The following is a 23,810-nucleotide window of genomic DNA, read 5'->3' on the forward strand; positions in this document are numbered from 1 at the left end:
ACTTGACTTTGTGTTGATCCATTCCAATGGGTGCTGGATTGGGTCTTTACGCTGAATAGACAGATTAGGGCGACTCAGGGTCTGAGCAGTCTAACGGGTGGTGATCTCTGTTCTACAGCTCTTTGATCATATTGCCGAATGCCTGGCTAACTTCATGGAAAAGCTGAACATGAAGGACAAGAAGCTGCCCCTGGGATTCACCTTCTCTTTTCCTTGCCACCAAACCAAACTGGATGAGGTAAGTGAAGCTTTTACCTTCTCTGGCTTGTAAGCCATAATAGATTGACCTGCAGGCTGAGGCTTGGGCTGCTACCAGCCACCAGGCGAGGCAAAAGAGAAGAGTAGCTAGGTTTTAATCACACCATATGATTTTAGCCTGGTCTGCACATGGAAGTTGCGTCAATTTGACTTAAATTGATTTTTTTAAACCGATTTAGTTAAACTGGTGCCAAGCAGTGTGGACTTTGGCTTGCTTCGGTTTAGTTTTACATCTGTTCCCTTAAACCGGCAAAGACCTTAAGCGTGTCTTCATACACTATGGACGCATCTTCACGAGGAAGAAAGATGCGTTAGGTACCATACGGTACTTAACATGAAGTAAAATCTGAACAAACTGCCCTGTCTTCATGTGGGTTGTATCTCTTGCTCGTTACCACATGTTAGCTAACTTGAGGTAAGGAAGTGCCTCTTTTGCATGCTGACACATGGAACTTCAACTCTTTGGTGGTTATTACTGATCTGTTTCTACGGCACCATTAACATGCAAGGCATTTTACTGACAAGTAACCAAGAAGATTTGCTGCCTTGAGGCATTTACGCTCCAAATTGGGGAAATAAGATAATGAGATATGACAAGAAACCATTAGGAGAAGGTGGGGAAAGGACAAGAAACAAAGGGGGAGGGTAAAATTGCTCTTGAGGGCAGCCTAGCTTGCAAAGGGAGTGTTATTTATAAGGCTCCGAGCTGATTATATTTTGGGATTGTTTTTGTGAATAACACCAGCTGTGTGCTGGGACGCTGGCTGAGAAGAGGATTTTAGAGGAAGGATTGGATGGCCGATGGGGGCAGCTGTTTATCACATAAGTCCAGAGAGGCTGTTAGTGGCAGAGGGGGCAGGGTGGAGACAGATCTGGAGCCCCAGGTACAGAAAGGAGAGACAAAGGTAACACTGAGGACTGAGATGGGAGCAGGGCAGGTGGAAAAGGAACTGAATGCAGGCACTGGGTAGGGGGAAGGTGTGCAGCGTAAGGTAAAGCAGCTCCAAATGCCCCAGGACATGTGTCCCCTCGCTACATGCAAACAGACATGTCAAGCTCCGCATCATTCATGGTGCACCATGCTCCTCTTCCCACTGAAGTCATTGGCAATGCTTCTACCAGCGAGCGGGGGAAGGCACTCCTGCAGGGATTGATGTGCTGTCAGCTGTACTTAGCCATTGACTTGTTACATGGAGGGACTCTGGTGACCTGATGGACTGTCTGTGGCATTGGGTTCCCAAGGTGAAATTTGTTCGTTTAGCGCCCTCTGGATGCATGCGGGTCATTTCACTTGTCATGTACCCTCTCCTCTGGTACCTAGCATCCTTGTGTGGGTCTCGTTTTCTACCCGTTCCCTGCCATTATAACTGGAATGCTAAAAATTCTACTCACCTCTCAGAAATGTAGCCATCTGGGTATTTTTCTGTCCCTTTGGCACATCCTCCATGTGCAGCGAATACTCCATCGTAAAGGCACCCACATGCTGCATAAGTTTCTATTCACTTTTCTTCCCTTTATACTGCTCTCTTGGGGAAAGTAGGGTGATCTAGTGGAAAGCTGTGGGTTGAGGCATCAAGAAATCTTGGTTCTATTCCTGGTTCGGAAACTGACTCATTGGGTGGCCTGGGGCAAGGTACTTCTCTGTCTTTTTTTCCTCAGTTTCCCTGCCAAGATACTCACAAAGTCTCCATTTCACAGATGGTGAGTTAGACTAGATGACCCTTGTGGTCCCTTCTAACCCTATGATTCTAAAGCTCCTTGGGACCTAGGGAAGAAAAGCTCTGTATAAGAGAGAACGGAAGATGTCTCTGAAATCCTTTCAGAGTGGGAGCTAATCAAATTCCACAGCTGTACGGCCAAAATATTCCTGCTATTATCAGTATCTCTTAAACCTACTAATCATAGTAAAAGTCCCAGGTGCAAAGTGCCTTCTGCTGCTCAGGGCAGATTATTAGATTTGTTTGGAAAACCTCAAGCACCAAAGACTGTTTTTAATCAGAAGTCGTATGACACCCTGAGCTCTTTGGGAAGCATCCTCGTAAACTTGACTCTGTAGAATCTGGTCAGCCTCATCCTGTGTTTAGCATTTCTAATGTGGGTGGAAGTAAATGACTAATTCCCCATCCCATCTGTATTTTGATGGCATTTCCAGAAATCTGGGCTTTGCTGAGACTCAAGGCAGGTTAACACGTAAAACGCTGCAGCGAAGATGCTGCTATGCCTACAGGATTGCTTGTCACGTCAGTGTCATTAATCCATCTCCCGTTGACATAACGCTGTCTACACCAGGTCTGTATAACTTGCATCGCTCTGGGATGTAGATTTTTCATATCCCTGAGCAATGTAGTTATACCGATGTAAGTTTATAGTGTAGACTCCTTGCCAGTGTAACCATATTGATGTAGGTTTCAGAGTAGCAGCCATGTTAGTCTGTATCCGCAAAAAGAAAAGGGGGACTTGTGGCACCTTTAGAGACTAACAAATTTATTTGAGCATAAGCTTTTGTGAGTCTCTAAGGTGCCACAAGTCCTCCTTTTCATATTGATGTAGTTACACAGTCATAACCTACACACACGACAGTGCTGCAACCCATCCCAGGAACCTACTGCAATAAGTTGCATCAGTGGAAACCCTTGTCTTTTATACCAGTGCAGCTGATCTACAGTGGAGAAGGGTTTTTATGTTTGGTTGGGTTTTTTTGTTTGTTTGTTTGGTTTTTTGCAAAAATCCCCAGGGTAGCGATAGGGCCTTAGTGAAAGACAGCTGAAGACTCCAGGTTTGATAATATGGTGTTCTGATTTCTTTTCGTAGAGTATCCTTGTTACATGGACTAAAGGGTTCAAATCCAGCGGCGTGGAGGGGAAAGACGTGGTTGCCATGATACGTAAAGCCATCAAGAAACGAGGGGTAAGCATTACCCATGTGCTGAACTCCCAGGTTGTTGGGAATCAGCTGCTCCGCCCGGGGCACTCTATTCGGCTTTGGAACAGAAGAAAGAGAATATGTATAGATCCTGGTCTCGATCTAGCTTACAGCCCTCCACGCAGGAGGGAAGGTATTGTATTTCAAGGTGTTCGCATAGACTGGGTTCCTCCAGATTGGGAAAAGCACCATATAAATGCCAGCAGTGGCTATACTTGGCTTCAGACCCGACACATTCAAGGGTTGTCGGTCGGATTGATGCACGCTTCATCTGGAAACCAGTGTAAGACAGCTGTGCTCTTTTTAAAAAAAAAAAACCTGAACAAACTTCCTCTCTTTTTTTTAAAATCAGATTAGATTCTGTTGGTTGAGGATTACAGCAAACCTCGTGCTTCCTCATGCTCGTGTTCTGCTCTTTTCTTATGTTGTTCTCCTGCAAACTGCATTATCAGCAGTGAAAGTGGGTGTACTCAAAGAACTACTTCAGCGCTGAATTCACCCCTGCTCTGAATTGCATATTGTTGGTGTACCTTCTGATATCGCAGTTATTCTGGCATTCGGAAGGACTGGAGATAGGGAGAAAAACAAATGTAGTAACCTCTGCCTCCAGTTCCCCATCTTTCCCTGTAAAGCCTTAAATGGCTTGAGATCTGGCTATGCCTCTCTTCCTTGTACATTACCGACTCCTCAGCTGACTGCTTGAGCTGATAGCCCTGTGACTAAAACAGGAAGTAGGGATGTTGGCCAGGAGTCTTTCAGGAGGAATCGATTCCTCCAGAATTGCTCCCATTGCAAGAGCCTGGATTTCTTAGTCTGGATCTGCCAGAGCCTAGATTTATTAACGCAGCACCAATCAACACGGATTCCTCCTAAATTTTGGGGCAGGAGAGGGCTGTGGACTGGCTGGATGTGAAGTTACTTCCATGAGCATGATGACATTGTCTATACAGTTTATTGCATTTCTTGCAAGTTTTCCTTCCTGTATCATAACTTTTAGTCCTCTAAAAACACGAAGAGTCAGGGACAGGTGGTTGATAGAAGTCTAGATAAATCCATTTGTAACATGGCTACTTAGCTACCCTTCTCAAGGGGGTGTTGAGATCCTTAATGAATGTTTGTGCAGTGCTTTGACATTGAATAGCATTATAAAAGGAACAATTTTTACTAAAGATAGGCAGCCTATTAATGTTCTTCCGTCACTGAATCTGTGCTGATGAACGTTTAGCCCCACTTGAGCCATGGTTTTCAAAAGGAGCTAGTGATTTCGAGTGCTGACCTTGAGATGCCTTAAGAAGGAAGCTGATAAGAAGTGCTGAGCCACCTGCCCTGTGAACATCTTCCCCTTCATGGTGTCTCCAGCTGAGCACTGAGAAATCGAGCGAGCCAAAATAATTAGTCCCAGCTGATAATCCTGGCCCAAATGAGGCTGAATATTTGTAGGCACGGATCCCAAATCTTGGCCTTGGAGCCTCACTCTTTCTATCCTCTAAAGTAACGATTTCCCCAACCCCCACAATCAATCTTAGTAATGAGGGAACGGGAAGTTTTGGTCAAACTTGACTTGATGTCTCTCCCCTTTGCCTGTTTCAGGACTTCGACATTGACGTGGTCGCCGTGGTGAATGACACCGTAGGGACAATGATGACCTGCGGCTATGATGATCACAACTGCGAAGTTGGGCTCATTGTTGGTAAGACGCAGTGTAACATTGATGGGAAATAGATCCCGTCCAACCATTCGAGGTCTCTTTGAGATTACAAGTTTGACTGAGGAAAGTAATAGCGATGATGGAATATTCAAAGACTTCCGTAAGTTGTTCGTCTTAGTACCATGCAACGTTTTGATTAAGAAGCTAGAACGATACAAAATGAACGTAGCATGCATGAAATATTGGCTTAACTGACAGATCTCCAAATAGAACTGTCAATGGGGAATCATCACTGAGTGTTTCTACTCGGGGTCTCACAGGGATCAGTTCTTGGTCCTACGCTATGGAACATTTTTATGAATGACCTGGAAGAAAACATAATATCACTGACAAAGTTTACAGACAACCCAAAGAAGGGGAGTGGTAAATAAGGACGAGGAGAGGGCTCTGATACAGAGCCAGCTGGATCGCATGATAAGCTGGTCTCAGGCAAAGAAGATGCATTTCAGTATGGCCAAGCGTAAATGTGTGCATCTAAGAACAAACAATTTAGGCCATGCTTATAGGATGGGTAGGAGCTCTGTGTGGGAAGCAGTGACGAAGACCCCATCCCTCCCTCTCCCAGGTGACTGACTTGTGATCTGTTTGGCACAGGAACCGGTACAAATGCCTGCTACATGGAGGAGATGCGTCACATTGACTTGGTGGAAGGTGACGAAGGGCGGATGTGCATAAACATGGAGTGGGGAGCCTTCGGAGATGACGGCGTGCTGAATGACATCAGGACAGAGTTCGACCGTGAGATTGACATGGGTTCGCTCAATCCAGGGAAACAACTGTAAGCAGATTCCTGGCTTTGGCTCAGATGTGGTTTATTTTGTATTGTTTGTCCTTCTATTGTGATTGTTTTGGTGTGAGGAGGAGGTCATATACGTTAACTGGGTTACAGGACCCTACCGGACGCAAGGTAGACCAATGCAAACTAGGACTGTAGCACAAATTTGGGTTGGTATTTCTGTACGAACCACCAAGAGCAACCCCGTCATCAGCTTTGCTTCATCTTCTAATGAATGGAATAACAGCTACTTCTGGATTTCCCATTCAATGTAGTGATCTTCACCTGAAGGCAAACAGCGTCACCTAGTGTTCATACATCAGTGCAACCAACAGATATCAAACTCAGTGACTGAGAGATTGATTTTTAAATTAGAGGTGGACCCAGTCCATAAAACTTGGATCTGAGCCTCCTCCAAGATGCAGAAATAGTTTGGTTCTGGTTCAGGTTTACCTCTAATTGCAATGGACGGGAGAGGAAGTCACCTGAAGGCTTGATTTTTTTTTTTTTTTTTAATCTATGTACTGTATATGTTAAGCATTTACAGTTGCATTTCTTTCTGTGCGCACAGTTCAGTCCAGCTATTATCAAGGCAGCTCAAACCGTGCCCACAGGAGAAGTTCTAGCATGTACCTTAGCAATTTCTCCAGGATTCTGCAGACCATACAGACTCACCCACTGCAGGATAAGATGGGAGAAGTGGGGTATATTTCCAAAGGGCAGATAGGCACTCAACTCCCATGTGCATCTTGGAAAATCTCTCGCAGTGTTTCTAGCTGTTTTAATTTGAAGGCCAGAATCCTCCGTCAAGCATGTGCTCATTGTTACATTGGAGCCTTGATGTTACTGTGGTTTAACCAAAACTCTGGAATACGTGACGAATGGCCGTGTCCACAGGGTTGTAGGATGATGGTTTGAAAAATAGGCCAAGCCTTAGACACACTTAAAACTTAGACTGACCTAGCAACATCACTCAGGGAGATGAAAAATTCACACCCCTGAGCGCCAGCCTAACTCCCAGTGAATTTGTGACTAAGTCAATGGAAGAGTGCTGCATTGACTAGCTACTGCCCCTCGGCGATTACCTACGCTGACAGGAAAACCTCTCCATTGCTGTAGGAAGTGTCTACGCTATGGTGCTATACTGCCGTAGCAGTGTCATGGTAGCAGCCGTACTGTAGACCTGGCCTGTAAGCGATTTCAGAGCCTAAGTCCCACTGACTTTCAATGCTGCGTAGCGCTTCTAAAGACTGTATCCTCAGGCCCTGTTTACTCTACAAGCATCTGCCAGCAGAGCTGTGTTGGTCAGGGGTGCTGAAGAGGTGTGATCCCAGGCTGACGGAGCTGGGCTGGGAAAAGCTGTACTTATTTTGTCCTTGGGTGGGGAGGCTGGAATATGTTATACCAGTGATTATACTAATATAAGCTGCGTCCACACTAGGAGCACTGGGCTGGTATAGTATGCAGCTACAGCTACGCCAGCAAAGCCCTTTCTGTGTGTAGATCCTGCCTCAGGCACTGTGGCTCCACTCCTGCAGAACTCTCACGCTCCCTGGGGCTAAAGCAAAGCTCCTACAAAGCACAGATGTTTCTCCAGACTAGAGCTCCCCAGTCTTTTTATTGAAGGTTTTGAAATGTCCCCCAGTGATTTTAAGCAAAATCTGGGTGTATCTGTATTGGGCTGCTATCTGAGATCATAGAACTGGAAGGGACCTCGAGAGGTCGTCTCATCCAGTCCCCTGCACTCGTGGCAGGACTAAGTATTATCTAGACCATCCCTGAAAGGTGTTTGTCCAACCTGCTCTTAAAAATCCTCAATGATTCCACAACCTCCCTGGGCAATTTATTCCAGTGCTGAACCACCCTGACAGCTAGGAGGTTTTTCCTAATGTCCAACCTAAACCTCCCTTACTGCAATTTAAGTCATTGCTTCTTGTCCTATCCTCAGAGGTTAAGAAAAACAATTTTTCTTCCTCCTCTTTGTAACAACCTTTTACATACTTGAAAACTGTTATCATGTCCCCTCTCAGTCTTCTCTTTTCTAGACTAAACAACCCAATTTTTTCAATCTTCCCTCAGAGGTCCTGTTTTCTAGACCTTAAATAATTTTTGTTGCCCCTCTCTGTACTTTGTCCAATGTCTCCACATCCTTCCTCTTAAAGTGACAGTGTAGAATGGCTTGCACAGTGGACTGAACCTTGTGCTTAACTTCTCTGCAGGTTTGAAAAGATGATCAGCGGCATGTACATGGGAGAGCTGGTCAGGCTCATCTTGGTGAAGATGGCCAAGGAGGAGCTGCTATTTGGTGGAAGGCTCACCCCAAGCTTGCTCACCACAGGACACTTCGAGACTGGATTTGTGTCTGCTATTGAAAAGTAAGTAAGAAAGAGCCTGAGCAAATGTTTCCATCCTCAGTGAACCCCCAACAGTGGAGGGGAGGCCACCCCCTCTTCAAGACCTGTGCTCTTGGGAAGGGAAAGGTCTGTCAAGGCAACGGTGAGCGATCTGTTGTGTAGACACCAAGTAGAAACTGAGCAGGTTAGCCCCCCGCTCCTGCTCTGTGTGATGTGATCACTTAAGAGATAGAACTGTAGAAATGTGGGGCTGGAAGGGACCTTGAGAGCTCATCGAGTCCAGTCCTCTGCGCTGAGGCACGGCCAAGTAAACCTAGACCATCCTGGACAGGGTTTTGTCCAAGTTGTTCTTAAAAACTTCCAGTGAGGGGGATTCCACAGCCTCCCTTGGAAACCTATTCCAGAGCTTAACTTCCCTAAGAGTTATCAAGTTTTTCATACTGTCTAACCTAAATCTCCCATTGCTGTAGATTAAACCATTTATTTCTTTTCCTATTTTCAGTGGAGATCACTGTCATCTTTATAACAACCCTTAATATATTTCAAGTCTGTTATCGTGCCCCCACCCACCCCCTCTCAAGTCTTCCTTTCTCAAGACTAAACGTGCCCAGGTTTTTAACCTTTCCTCCTGGGTCTGGTTTGAAAACCTTTGATCATTGTTAGGGCCCTACTAAATTAATGATCCAAATCCATGCAGATTTGCGCATGCAGTTGGGTTTCTAATGCACACTTCGAAGCAAATTTAACCGTCATGGGATTTTAAAAATCATAAATTTTCATGATTTCAGCTATTTAAATCTGAAATTTCAGGGTGTTGTAATTGTAGAGATCCTGACCCAAAAAGGAATTGTGGGGGTGTCACAAGGTTATTTTGTACGGTGGGGGAGGTGGGGTTTGCAGTACTGCTCCCCTGGAGAGCAGGGTAGCAGCTGGAGAGCAGCAGCTGCTGGCTGGGAGCCCAGCTCTGAAGGCAGGGCCGCTGCCAGCAGCAACACAGAAGTGAGGGTGGCACGGTATGGTTTTGCCACCCTTACTTCTGCACTGCTGCTGCTGGCGGGGTGCTGACTTCAGAACTGGGCACCTGGCCAACAGTTGCCGCTCTCCGGTCACCCAGCTCTGAAGGCAGGGCAGAGGTAAGGGTGAAAATACCTCAACCCCCCTAAAATGTCCTTGCAACCCCTTGGCAATCCCTTTTGGGTCAGGACCCCCAATTTGAGAAATGCTGGTCTCCCCTGTGAAGTCCGTAGAGTATAGCATAAAAGCACACAAAAGACCAGATTTCACGGTCCATGACGCATCTTTCATGGCCATTAATTTGGTAGCGCCCTAATCATTTTTGTTGATGTCCTCTGGACTCTCTCCATTTATCCACAAGCATCCAGCCAAGTAGAGCGGGACAATTACCTCTAGTCTCTTATAGTTGATTTTCCTGTTAATACACCCCAGAGTGATATTAGCCTTTTTCACAACTGCATCATGTTGTTGACTCGTATTCCGTTTGTGATCCACTATAATTGCCAGATCCTTTTCTTCAGTACTACACTTCTTCGGGGTTGTTTTTTTTTATTACTTCATTTGATTTTTTCCTTTCTCAGTGTAGTACTTTGCGCAAGTCTTTCTTGAATTTCATCTCATGGATTTCAGATCAATTCTCCAATTTGTTAAAGTCATGTGGAATTCTAATCCTGTCCCCCAGAGTGATGACACCAAGTATCTAAAAACGTTATAAGCATACTCGCCACTCCATTATTCAAGTCATTAATGAAAATATTGAAAAGCCCCAAGCCCCTGTGGGAGCCCACTAGTTACATCTTCCCAGTCTGCAAAAAGAACAGGAGTACTTGTGGCACCTTAGAGACTAACAAATTTGTTAGTCTAAGGTGCCACAAGTACTCCTGTTCTTTTTGTGGATACGGACTAACACGCCTGCTACTCTGAAACTTCCCAGTCTGACAGCCCACCATTGATAACTGCTCTTGGAGTATGTTTTTTCATCCGGTTGTGAACTCACCTTCAAGTAATTTCATCTAGATCTCATTTCCCCAGTTTATGAGAATGTCAAGTGGGACTGTTTCAAAAGCCTTGCTCAAATCAAGATGCATCACGCCTACTGCTTCCATCTATCCATTAGGCCAGTAATACTGTCAAGGAAGGAAATGAGGTTGGTTCGGCATGGTTTGTGCTGACAAATCCATGTTGGCTGTTACTTATCACCCTCTTAAGAGTAAAAGCACTGGAACAAATTTACCAAGGGAGGTTGTGGAACCCCCAACACTGGAGGTTTTTAAGAAGAGGTTGGACAAATACCTGTCAGGGATAGTCTAGATAATACTTAGTCCTGCCTCGTTGCTGGGGATTGGACTAGACGACCTGTCGAGGTCCCTTCCAGTCCTACATTTCTATGATTTCATTAACTTCCAGGATAAGAGGTGGGACTGGCAGAAACCTTGGGCCTGTAACACATTGAGTTAACTCAACAGTATCTCAGGCTACTCCACTGAACTCCTTTTTTTGCTCTTCAGGGAGAAGGAAGGGCTACAAAAAGCCCACGAGATCTTGACCAGGCTCGGCCTGGACCCATCTGCAGAAGATTGCATAGCCACCAAGCATATCTGCCAGATCGTCTCCACACGCTCGGCGAACCTCTGTGCTGCTACCCTGGCCGCAGTGCTGCGCCGCATCAAGGAGAACAAAGGAGTCGACAGGCTCCGCTCCACCGTCGGCGTGGATGGCTCGGTGTACAAGAAGCACCCCCAGTAAGCCTGAGGACCTAAGTGAGGCTAGCAATGCGTTTGTGAGGAAATGGCCCTGGGGGTCATTCTGCAGCTTGATGGGGTTGAAAGCAACCCAATCCCAGAGCACTTAAAGGGCTGTGACTCCCAGTAATGTCCGTGAGAGTCCTGTATGCTGTTCATGGCTGTAAGCGGGTGGGACTCACCCCTGCGGCGCCTCCTGCTGGTGTCCTGGGAATTAGCTCTACTTCCAGCCGTGGAGGGCCCTCTGCAGGCCGGTGTCCCGCTTACGCCGGGCCCCCGTGTCCCTCCCAGTACCCCTTGTACGCCGGGGTGCTGCCCCCTGGCAGTAACCCCTCACTTGCAGGGTCTCCCCGCCCTGGGGAACCCCCACCCCCTATCCCTACCTCGCCTCAGTCGTAGGCTACTGCCAGTCACTAGCTAGCCCCCGCGCCCTGGGGCAGACTGCTGTATGAGCCGCTCCTCACAGAGGCAGCAGGTCCAAACCCAACTTTGCCTGTCTAACCTTGGGCTGTCCCCTGCAACCCCAGTACCTGTTGGGCCTAATACTAGGCCGCAGTCTGGGGCTTTCCTGGCTGGAGCTCCCCCAGCTCCTCAGGCCCTTCCCCAGCCCTGCTCTAATCTAGGTACTCTGCTTAGGTCCCTGCAGCCAGGTCCCTCCCTCTCAGAAGCTAGAGAGTCTTTTTAGCTTCAACTCAGCAGCCCCTTTATAGGGTCAGCTGAGTCTGTTTGGCTCCCGATCAGCCCAGCCTAAGGCGCCCAGCCCCGGCCCTCTCCCAGGGCTGGCTTTTAACTCCTTTGGGCTGGGAGCGGGTGACCACCCCGCTACAATTGCCCAAATCAGCAGTGTATCAGTTAAGGCACAAGCAAAGTCACTTTTAATAGATTGCATGGTTTGTAACAAGCCTCTAAATTTGTGTTGGAACTTAGAGCATGAGGCCTGGGAATTGGACCCCCGTAGGTTGCAATCTGAGAGGCAGGGTAGTCCAGTGAATAGGGCGCAGGCCTACGAGCATGGAGACCCATGTTCTAATCCCAGCTGTGCTGGGACTCTGTTTTCCCAGCTTTCCTGCCAGTCTGAGGTGCCACCAGTGTTAATGTTTGTAAAAATGCATTGAGTGAAAGGGCTTTACAGGAGGGCATGGAAGAAGTTAAAGAGCTGCAGGAAAAGGCCTTCAGAAGCTTGTCCATCAGTGGATAAGATCTTGCGCTACAGACCTAAATGAGGTCTAGCTTTGCGTAAGGCTCAGTGGGGTATAGGCAACAGGGATTGAACCTGGGACCTCTGGATCTAAAAGCACGAGTCTCCCTTAGCTGTCTATATGTGGGCCAGCCACCAGTAGAGGGGCCTGGAGCACCACGCTCAGTGGGTGACACTCACTTCCCCCTCTGTCTGTGCAGTTTTGCTCGGCGCCTTCAGAAGACCGTGCGGAAGCTGCTGCCAGACTGCGACATCCGATTCGTTCGGTCGGAAGACGGGAGCGGCAAAGGGGCCGCTATGGTCACGGCAGTGGCCTACAGGCTAGCAGCCCAGCAGAAGGCAAGGCAGAAGACCCTGGAAGCCCTGAAGCTGAGCCATGAACAGCTGCTGGAGGTGAAGAATAGGATGAGGATCGAGATGGAGAGGGGACTGAACAAAGAGTCGCACCCGGACGCCACTGTGAAAATGCTGCCCACTTACGTGTGTGCCACTCCGGATGGAACAGGTAACACCCTGTGTGTGTGAACGCTCCTGTCCCCTCCCGGATAGAACATCAGACTGTCAAGGGGCCAGAACCTGCAATCTGAGCTCCTTTGTATTTCAGGGTTTGGATCTGCCTGGTGGGGGCTCTGCCTGGTGAGTGCTCGGCCGCTCTGCCTGGTGGGTGCTTGGCCTCCCCCGGCCCTGACCCCATTCCACCCCTTCTCCCAAGTTCCCGCCCCTGCCCCGCTTCTTCTCCACCTCCTCCCCCTCCCTCTCAGAAATTCCTAAGCACCGCCAAACAGCTGTTAGGCGGCAGCGGGAGGGAGCAGGAAGCGCTGGGAGGAAGTGGGAGGAGTGGGGGACGTGGTGCGCTCGGGGTGGGGAGAAGGAGGCGAGGAGTGGGGAGCGTGGCTGCCAGTGGGTGCAGAGCACCAGCTAATTTTCCCCCGTGGGTGCTCCCGCCCCGGAGCACCCACGGAGTTGGCGCTTGTGTGCTGCCTAATCCACTCAGGCCCTGTCTCAGAGTGGACTCTCAAGCTGGCACTGGGCATTAACAAACACGAGTCACTGAGGAACAGGGTGGCTCTCTGGGGACTGTAGCCCTATATTTTTGGACTTCAGATTTGCGTATGCCGTTGGGGTTTCTCATGCACACTTCGAAGCAAAGAAAGTTCCGGAACAGTTTCCGAGGAAACGTGGCCCAGTGGGTAGAGCACTGGACTAGGACTTTGTTCACCTGGGTTCTACTCCTGACTCTCCCACTGACCTTGCAGCGTGACTGTAAGCAGGTCACTTCCATGCTCTGTGTCCCTACTTCCCCTCCTGCACCTTCTCCGCTTTAAGAAAAGGAGGACTTGTGGCACCTTAGAGACTAACCAATTTATTTGAGCATAAGCTTTCGTGAGCTACAGCTCACTTCACATGGCTGTTACTCTGAAACTTGTCCGCTTTGTCCATTTAGATTGAAGCACGTAGCACAGTGAGGCCCTCGTCTCAGTTGAGGTTTCTATGCGTTGTCTTGGTACAAAGCATAATGGGGACGGAGAATTGGTCCTCCATGGTTCCTTCCGATTCTCCAGAACAGAAGAGTTCAGAGGGTGGATTCTGATCTCTCACTGGTTTAACTCCCATGACATCAGTTTTCACTGGTCTCTATGAGGTTGGGATTAACCCCTCCATTTCCAGGCTCTTCGTGTCATCTGCTCGCTTTACTTTGCATTCCTCGGCTGCTCCGCTGCCTGCAGATGAGAGGTTGGGGCTGGCTGGGTCTTTGGGGGTGATCTGGGTACATCGTTCGCTGGCAGCCCCTGTGGACAGTGATGTAACTGCCTTCGTTTGGGTTTCAGAAAAAGGCGACTTCCTGGCCTTGGATCTCGGGGGAACGAATTTCCGTGTGCTGTTGGTGCGTGTGCGGAGCGGGATTAGGCGCGGCGTTGAGATGCACAACAAGATCTACTCCATCCCGCAGGAGGTCATGCAGGGGACAGGAGAGGAGGTGAGCCAGGGCCAGCTTGAAAGGAGAAGAGGGGGCGTCTCGCCTGAAGTGTCCTAGCGGTTACGGTACGGGGTGGGAGCTGGGCCATCTGGCTTCTAGCCGTGGCTCTTGCCCCAGCCTGTTCTTTACCCTGGACAAGCCCCTTCCCCCTTCTGTACCTCCGTCTTTAAAATGGGGTGGTGATACCGCTCCACCTTTGCGAAGTGCTTTGACATCTAAGGGTGAGAAGTTACACAGAAATGTTATTAGAGTGTGGTTTAGGATCTGAAATTACACAGTCCAGCAGACCGACATGCTTGGACACCAAAGATGGATGCACTAGTAACGTCTATCTGTAGAACCGTCAAAACCATTTCAGGTAACTCATACTGCTGCAATAGTGTTCTCCATCCATAGAATGCAGACACTTCATAAAGGTGTGCAAAGATCATATTTTATGGGTAGTGAAACGGAGGCACAGAAGTTGAGTGACTTTCCAGAGTCACACGGTGACTTAAGCATAATTCTGCAAAGTATTTCAGGCTGTTTAGTAGCATTTCTCAGTAGTTGCACTGGAGCAAATTCTGGGCACTGTGTTGCCTTTTGCCCCCTTATAAAACGTATACAGATGCAGCTGTTCTGTGCTCACTTGTCACTGTTATAAATGATAATAAGGGACCACGGCAAGAGGGCTTGGTGAGGAGAGGGGGAGCAGGGTGTCGGTGTGATGTATTCATGCCATGTAAATATTCAGACACCTGAAAGAAGATGAGATTTGGGGTGTCAGTTCAGCTTGTAGCTTAGCTGGATGTGTTCCTGTTAAAAGACCAAAGAAATAAGCCTCGCTAATATTTCACAGCCAGAGTAAGATCAAAACCATGGGCCCAGGTCCACGGTTGTAGAACAGTGCCCCACATTTAGCATTCCCATCTTGCACTGTACTGACTATATCACGCCCATGGGGCTCTGTTAATCCATCCTTGCTCATATCTCCTGTCACACGGCCTCCTTCCAAGGAATCCAGCTGTTCTAGCAGCCAGCCTGACCCCTCAAGCTCTTGCTTTGTCCCTGAAACCCATCTCCTGAGTCTGGAAAACAAGCAACAGGGCTCTAAGAAAAGGAGATTCTCCCCTAACTCCCGCCTCTCCAATGCATTGAAATGACTCACTGAAGCATTACCCTCCATACCACTCGCAAGAGAGTAAATCACAGATGTTCTAAAATAGAGCTGCAAATGTTGGGAAATCAGCATGACCCAAATTCCTTGCTGTTATAAACCCACTGCCCCTGGTAGAATTCAGGCAGCAGAGAATTTATCCCAGCACTAAGCAAATAAAGAGGGTACTGAAGAAGAATTTTCTTCCTGCTTATAATTTTCCCCTGCAATTTCAGTTAGGCCTGGTGTGCACTTAAATTTAGGATGAAAAATCCACACCCCTGAGGGACATAGTTATGTCAACCTAACCCAGGGGGTAGAAGTAGCTAGGCTGATGGAAGGATGCTTCGGTTGACCTACCTATGGTCAGTCGGGGAGGTGAAGTTCCTACAGCAATGGAAAACCCCCTTCTGCTGCTGTAATCTGCAGTTACACTATGTGGGGTCATAGTGGCATAGCCCCCATAATGCAGAGAAGCCCTTTAGATCAGGATAACTGAGCGAACACAACCTTAATTCTAGTGTTGCTCTGTGCTGGTGGAACAGCTGTGGGCTTCCATCCCAGAGGTGGCTGCATTGATGATGCCCTCTCTCGTGAGGTGCCAAACAGCTCTTTGGAGAGATTGAGCCTCCTCAACACCCACTGCATCAGCGACAGTGGAGCATGATCTCAGCAATGCAGATCGGCCCCCAGATTCATCAGCTGATCAATTTCAAGGCCAGATGGGACTGTTGTGATCATCTGGTCTGACCTCCTGCAGAATAAGGGCCAAAGAAGCTTGCCTAATAACTTCTGCATCAAGCCCATAACTTCTGTTTGAGCTATAGCATAACTGTTTAAAAAGAGACCAAGTCTTGATTTAAAGACTTCAGATGTACCACATCCCTGGGTCAGTTGCTCCAATGGTGAGCTAATCTCACTGTTTAGAAATAAAGAGCTTTTTTTTTTTTTAAAAAATGTCTGAATTTGTTTTAGCTTCAGCTTCCAACCCCTGGATCATGTTCTGCCCTTTTCTGCTCAATTAGAACTGGCTGCTATCTGAAATCTCTTCCCTGTGTAGGTATTTACAGACCATAATCAAGTCACTTTTTGACCATCTCTTGGATCAACCAAATAGATTGAGTTCCTGTAGCCTCTCACTATAAGGCATGTGTCTCTTAAGTTTGTAAAGAGCTTTTGCATTCCTCTGGGTGAAGAACACTGTATTAACGTTGAACCAACACAGTTTGTTTCGTTTTTTAACCTGTGTGAGAAATGCAGAGAAAAATCTTTTAAATAAAAAACAGGGGGCTGAAGGAGAAAAGCCTGAAACTTCAGGTGATAACTTTGGGGCTGAGATGGGGTGGGGTTTGTATCCCATTGCAGATGGGTAACCCAGCCCCAAATGCTGGATTCAGGCATCACCTGAGTTTGGAGTTAGATTTTTATGGCTCTAGACTTTGTGTTGCTGGTAACTTATCCCCATCAAGCCCTCCAGTGCTCCCATTGAATTCAGTGCTCAGGATAAGGCCCAATGTGACTGTGTTTTAAATTTTGACTATATATAGCTAGGTGCCGCTGTATAATTAGCTACAGGAGGAAGACCTCAATGGAGATGGATTTTTCACTGCTTGGTTATGCAGCTGAGTTGACGTGGTAGCCCATTGATCTTTGCTAGTACGAGCAGACACACTCTTACTTAGCTGGTAGCCTGGTACTTAGTCAAGTTTTCCGCAGTTACTAAAGCAACTGCCTCTGGTTGTCTGTCTACAGCTGTTCGATCACATCGTCCACTGCATTTCTGACTTCCTGGAATACATGGGGATGAAGGGCGTGTCACTTCCTATGGGATTCACCTTCTCTTTCCCTTGCCAACAGAATAACCTTGATGAGGTAACCTATATCCAGCTACCTGGTATCTGTACCTACTAACTAGCCTGTATTGCTACACTGTTCAGAAACGGAGGGAAGGATTAGAAGATGACATCCTCGTTTTCAAACTTTCTTTTTCTGTTTCACTTGTGAGTCTGTTGCCACCTCTAGACATTTCTCCTTATCTTGACCCTACCTGACCTGAAATCTTGCTTATGCCCTACCCCCTTTCCATCCTATTGTAGTTCCCTCTTCCATAGTCTTCCAGAACACCGTTGGCAGAGCAGTTCTGCTCCAAGATGGACCATCGTCGAACTCCTCCTTAGTTACCTGCCCGGGCTTCCTAGCCACATCAAAATTCTCTTTGTGCCTCTCTGACCACTCTAATCTCATCTTCATTGTGTCCCAGCAATCCTGGGGCTAAATCCTACTAGAGGAAAGCTGCCCATAGTTGTCTTTCGCAAACTGTACTCTCTTGGTCCTCATCTCTGTCCCTTCCAGGTTGCTCTCCATGGAGGGATGTCCTGTGACTTGTCATACCCTCGTCTGTGATAGTTTTTAAATGTCATTATTACTATATATGTTTTTATTAATTCCACCCACAAGCAATGCTGGGCATATCAAAGGAGAGGTCCCTGCCCCAAAGAGCTTATGATCTAAATAGAGCAAATGTAGATTGAGGGTGCAATACAACATTATTCCCTGGCTCTCCTTAGTTCCTGTCGTGGATCAGGATGCGAGTGGTTAGACCTAGTTGTCAGAGCAGTGATGGTCAGGCCTAGTGGTTGGAGCAGGAATTAGGAATTGGAGTTGGGGGGGGTCGGAGCCGGGGGTCAGTCAGGAGTCAAGCCAAGGGTTGGAGCCGGAGTCCCTATCGTGGGCTGGGGTGCAGAAGCAAGGAACTGGAACAAAGCAGGAAAACAGGGCCTCTGATGTAGCAGCCAGCCAAGGATTCACCTAGTTGCTCGGACAATTTCCTGTGCCTCCTCTGGCTTAAATAATGAGTCTGAGCCAATCAGAGGGGCTAGATGTCTCCTCCAATCAGGAGTTGCATGGGTGGTGCCTCTGATGAGCTAGGGTCCACCGGCTCATGCTCCCCACTGGTGCCAGCAGCCTGCTGAGTGGTGGCTATAGGGGCCCAGATTCAAGACCTGCAATCCCTCATTTTTTTTTCTTATTACTTCCCCTTCTGACCATCCACTTTGTCGCTTTAGTTCATTTTTAACCCTTTCCCTACCAAGAACTTTCCATCCCTCCCTCCCCCCCCAGCCCTCTAACATCCAGAGTCCTTTCCTTTTTAAACCTCACCTTAAACCTTCCTTTTCTTTCTAGCATCTTAACTCTCCCTGTAAAGCCTATTGCAATGCCATGTGTGAAGAGCTTGGTGTGTTTTAAAAAACAAACAACGAATTAGAATTGGTTTGTTAAGATGTCACGTCGCAGAGCTATTTACCGCAAATATTTCGGTGAACATCTGCCAGGACTAATGGGAACATCAATGGGAAGCTTTTCCCCAGGCAGGAATGGGAGCTAGGCATCCATTGATGCCTTAAAAAAACTCCTCCTGTGTTAATAACCTGTATCATTGCAACAAAGAGGAGGACACAGCTCTAGTTAATATTGACGAAAACAATATCTAGGCTCCGCCCTCTGTGTGTAGCAGTATCTGTTGAAAAACATGTACCATTCAGGTCAGCTGGTGTCCTCCTATATCAAAAGGTGATTTAAAGCTCTCCCTTAAATAGGTTCTGAGTAGGCTGGCCAAGAGTTTGAACACTGTGCCCAACTTGTTGCCTTAAAGGGGCCTGATTTTAAGGAATTCTTGAGCCTTCTCTCATAAAAATGGCCATACTGGATCAGAACAATGGTCCATCTAGCCCAATATCCTGTCTCCGACAGTGGCCAGTGCCAGACCTTTATGAGGGAGAGGGGTTGTACAGAACAGGACAATTGGGGTGATCCACCCCCGTCTTCCCTTCCTGGCCTCTGGCAGTCAGAGATTTAGGGTCACCCTGAGCATGAGCTTGCATCCCTGACCATCTTGGCTAATAGGTTTACTCTCAAAATCAGACCCTTTAAGTTACCACCAGTTGGGCACCTAAAATTACTAGTTGATCTTAAATCTTGACCGCAGTCTCCTTTAGCCGTGTATGTGAACAGATGTAGCTACAAAAAGCACTCTTACCGGAACAGATCTTAAGTGACTGTATTGTATCTTTTGTTCTCTTTTTAAGGGGATACTTCTGAAATGGACTAAAGGGTTCAAAGCTACTGGCTGTGAAGGAGAAGATGTGGTGAACCTGTTGAAAGAAGCTATTCATAGGAGAGAGGTGAATGTCCATGGGACAACTGATGTGAGCGATCAGTGTGCAAATGAAAGGGAGAATTTGCGACTAGTCACTCAGATAATCCAGATCTGTTTGGAATTCTCACTGCAGCTAGAAAGGAAATTTACTTGGCTGAGCGTAAGGTCAGAAAATGGCTAAATGACTGTCGTATCTTACTCCTCACCAAGGGTTGGACTTGGGACCTCCAAAGCTAAGAGCAAGGGTCTCTACAGCTTGAGTGATTGGACTAAGTCCCTTAGCTGGCAACTGTAGCAGATTTAGGTGTGCTGTGCTGCTGTGAATTCGGGAACACATAACGTGCTCTGAAAAAGGGCATTAGGTGAACTTCTTACAGCTGCAGGTTCTAACACTAGCAAGGTCATCCTGGCTCTTCAGCATGCCAGTGTAAATGAGCCAAGTTACAGGCAGTTTTACCTTGTTTGGGGTATTTTGGATCAGGCCCAGCTTCCTAAAGTGCTTGGCTCTGCAGATGAACAATCCTAAATACAAAATATTGCCATCTGAGGCAAGTCTACACTGGTGGGGAGGAGACACGTCTGCGAGTCTGAGTCTATGTCTTGTGCAATGAGGCTAAAAAATAGCAGCGAGACATTCCGAGTCCGGCTGGAGCCCAAGCTCTGGGACTCTCCCAACCTGCAAAGTCGGAGGGTCCCATAGTCCAGGCTCCAGCCCGAGCCTAAACGTCTGCACCACAGTTAAAAACCCCTTAGCCTGAGCCCAAGTCATCTGGCACGAGTCAGCCGCATGTGTCTAACTGCCGTGTAGACGTGCCCTTAGTTGCTTTGATCCCAGTAATGGGAGATTTATAAAACCGACATAGGGAGACTTCAAAAAGTCAGGTCCTTTCTGCTCTGCATCATTCACGTTGAGGGTGTTGCTCTGAATGCAACAGTGAAAGGGCGCATAGAAGGTGCTGGTTCTTCCAGAATAACGCATGGTAGCCCTTTCTTCCCCAGGAGTTTGATCTGGATGTGGTAGCAGTGGTGAATGACACAGTAGGCACCATGATGACCTGTGGTTATGAAGATCCTTATTGTGAAGTCGGGCTCATCGCTGGTAAGAACTGAAGCTTTACATAACAAACCAATCTCTCCCCCGTACCCAGTTCCTATTCTGGACTCCAATCACGTCCTTTTTCTTTTAGCTATTCCCCTGGAGAGCTAGTACACATCAGAAATTTCCACCAGTGGTGGGGAAAAATGTTAAAATCTTTAAAATTTCAATGAAAAATGGCAGCCAGTGAAAATCTTTTGCCTTCCCCCACCCCCAAACAACTTCATTTCCTTGAGTATTTGGGACCAAATTGAGATGTGGTATAAGCAGGTGTAACTCTATTACCTTCCATGGTGAAAGACTATGAAGGACGCTGGTAATGATAAAGAATTCCTCCTGGTCAATACTTTAGGTTTCGTGGGTGGCGTGTTTTGGCAGGCCTAAGCCATCAGGGTGATCTTATCGCTTCATTCTTGAGAGGCTCACGTAAGGCTCATTGCTTTTTCCCAAGCTGTTTAAGCTCAAGAGAATGGCCGTTGTGTAGCCCGGGCTGCAGAGATAGTGTCACATAAGACTGTGAAATTTGCATTGACAGGGTTGCACAGAGTAATAGTAAAACCCCCAAACTCTGTTGCCCGCTTTCTAACAAAGAAACTTCTTAATTTAGCACGTCTGAACTCATACCGGACAATGATCTACCGGGTTAGCTCCATTGACTTCAGTGGAATCGTCAGCAGAATATTTGGCCTTCAGCAGACTGTGAACTGGAATTTTCTGCGATTTCAAAATTTGTTTTTGTTCCGAATTGGAACAAAACACTGAATTTCAAAATTTCCACAGAACAAAAATTTTGAAGAAAAATTGCTTTGGGGTCAATTTAACCGGCTTTTTCTTTCGATGTCAACCTTTTTTCAGTTTATGGACGATATAAAATCAGTGTAGAAAAGAAAAACCAAAATGTTCTGTTCCAAATATGTCAAAAGGGAAATTGCATCAGAGGGGTAGCCGTGTTAGTCTGGATCTGTAAAAGTGTCAAAGAGTCCTGTGGCACCTTATAGACTAACAGACGCATTGGAGATTAAGCTTTCGTGGGTGAATACGCACTTCGTCAGATGCATGCAAGGGAAACTCTTTCCATTTTTTCCTTGGCAAAATTTTGTTGTCGAAAACTACATGATCCCATGGAAAATTTAGATTCTGCCCAAGTGACTTTCAGCAAGCTTTAGCACTGGGGTGCAGAACCTACGGCCTGCGGGCTGGATCCGGCCCACTGCTTAATTCCATCCAGCCTGTGGCAAGTCTCGGCACCTCCCTGTGGGATTGGTGCCACGAACACCGGCTCGCCCCATTGCGGGGGGGAAGCCCGAGCCTCTGTGCCCGCCCCGGGTGGGTGAGCTGAACGTTTTATATTTCTGTCTAAAAAACCCCCACTAAATTTAAGTTGCTTTTTACTTGCGTGTGGCCAGCAACTGACAGCATCTGGGATAGTTCTCTCCCCAGTCTCCCTTAACTACCAGTAGTAGAAGAGCTCTTATCTTCCCCCTTTTTTTTTTTTGCTTTCCCTTCCATCCCCCTCAAAGCAAGTGATGTTTCGGGAGCCTCTAGACCTTTCTGTGCTCTTCTGCCACAGGCACAGGCAGCAACGCCTGCTACATGGAGGAGATGAGGAATGTGGAGCTGGTGGAGGGTGAAGAGGGCAGAATGTGCATTAACATGGAGTGGGGGGCGTTCGGGGACAACGGCTGCTTGGATGACTTCCGGACAGAGTTTGATGTGGCGGTGGACGAACTTTCTCTCAATGCTGGGAAACAAAGGTGCGTGTGCAGAGCTTTGAAGACTGCCGTGCTTTCCACGCTCTCTTGGAGAACACATGGCATTCAGAGATCTCTCTAGCACATCCTGGGCTGCAGGCCAGGGACTAGGATTTGTCCCATTAGCTTCATGACATGGTACCTGAGCATCACGAAGATTCCTTCCCGTTTTTCTGACCATCGCCTCGGCAGAATTTAAAATGAACTGAGGCTAGAACTTGGGATGGAAATTTGGACGCTTAAGAAAAAGTCAGCTAGTTTAGTGCGAAGGGCCTGACCCTGTTCTCACTGACACCAGGGGGCTGGAGCAAGCCCTGTGAGCATCATCTTTCTTTTTCATCTCTCTGTGCCTCTGTTTTTCCCCCACAGCGTGCGGGGGGATCATGCTACAACTTGACTGGGATGGTGTCAGGTTTAACTCACTGGGCCTGATACTCCTCTCACTCTCCCCCTGGTGCAAATCAGGAGTAACTCTGCTGAAGTGTGTGGTGTTTACACTGATGTGCACCCTTGTTAAGTGGCAGGGAAATCCAGCCCATTGTTTTCCGATCGTTGGAAAGAAGGTGCTGTGAGAGACGCAAAGTATTTAAAGGGCAGTCTAGAATTCCTCTACAAACCCATCCTAGAGCCAGGTGGTTCTCACCCCACTGCAGCTGAGCTAAGGCAGGGGGGAGTATTATCTTCATTGTACAGGTGGGGAACTGAGGCACTGGGGGGAAGATTCAGTGACTTGCCTGAGATCACACAGGGAATCGGTGGCAGAGCTGGGCGTGGAACCAAAATCTCCAGAGTCCCAGTCCTTTGCCTTACCCCCTGCCTGTCCTTCCTACCCCATGCTCAGCTGGGCCTTTTCATCTCTGTTAGGGGGCTTATTCCTTCACCCACTTACTTCCCTGGTCCTTCTCGCATGAACAGAGAGCAACAATACCCGAAGTCCAAAGGTGCAAACAATTCAATGTTTATTGGGGTGAACTTCCAGCAAGCATGATTCCAGTTTCCTTCCTTAGTGTCCCCCTTCCCAGCTCTGACACCACAGAGCCTTACACCTGGGTCCCTGTTCCCATTCCTGCCATTAGCCAAACATGGTTCCAATTTCCCCACCCCTATTCCTTGTTCCCATTTCCCCCTTTAGCAAAATGTGATTCCAATTTCCTTACCCCCATTCCCTGTTCCCATTTCCCCCACCCACACACCCACCCACTCACTTCCTGATTGACTGCATACAGTAAAACTTGAGTTCTGCTGTGCTATACCTTAACCAATCATTTTACTGAAATTTAACTAACCAATCCTAACATATTGTAACACGATTATGTAACCAATTATATCCCACCACCTTAATTAGTTTACTCCCAGCAAAATTAATTATACAGCAGACAGGAACAATCACAGAACCAGACAGAGATTATACAGACAAACAATAGCAAAGTGGGAACTATAATGACAAAACAATACAGAAGTGAGGATTTCACATCCCAGCTATTGATAAGTGAGTTCTTGCCAGACAGGATGCTATCAGACTAAGTTTCCTTTTACATTTTCTAGGCACTTCCCTTTCTCTGGAGGTGATAGGAACGATCAGGACAGGATTGTATTCCTAACAGCCCTATAGCACCTTATTTCAGTGTGACTAGTTTGGAATGTGAGGATGTGACCGGTCGCTTCCCAGCTTATGGCTGCCTCTGCTGCTTAGCCAAAGGCCTTAGCCTAAGCACAGGGCCTC

General features: G+C 47.5%; 1 protein-coding gene across 1 annotated transcript in view; it reads left to right on the forward strand.

Annotated features, from left to right (window-relative positions):
- LOC144257618 (hexokinase-2) overlaps window positions 1–23,810 on the forward strand; it is a 57,645-nt gene that overhangs the window by 27,900 nt on the left and 5,935 nt on the right. The window contains exons 4-15 of the mRNA XM_077805630.1: window positions 119–238; window positions 3,070–3,165; window positions 4,771–4,870; window positions 5,483–5,666; window positions 7,883–8,038; window positions 10,540–10,773; window positions 12,172–12,476; window positions 13,801–13,949; window positions 16,837–16,956; window positions 19,170–19,265; window positions 20,240–20,339; window positions 21,907–22,090. Of these exons, the coding sequence (XP_077661756.1) occupies window positions 119–238; window positions 3,070–3,165; window positions 4,771–4,870; window positions 5,483–5,666; window positions 7,883–8,038; window positions 10,540–10,773; window positions 12,172–12,476; window positions 13,801–13,949; window positions 16,837–16,956; window positions 19,170–19,265; window positions 20,240–20,339; window positions 21,907–22,090 (1,844 nt within the window). The remainder of the gene's footprint in view (window positions 1–118; window positions 239–3,069; window positions 3,166–4,770; window positions 4,871–5,482; window positions 5,667–7,882; window positions 8,039–10,539; window positions 10,774–12,171; window positions 12,477–13,800; window positions 13,950–16,836; window positions 16,957–19,169; window positions 19,266–20,239; window positions 20,340–21,906; window positions 22,091–23,810) is intronic.

Source organism: Eretmochelys imbricata, chromosome 26 (assembly GCF_965152235.1).
Source record: "Eretmochelys imbricata isolate rEreImb1 chromosome 26, rEreImb1.hap1, whole genome shotgun sequence".
NCBI classification, from domain to species: domain Eukaryota; kingdom Metazoa; phylum Chordata; order Testudines; family Cheloniidae; genus Eretmochelys; species Eretmochelys imbricata.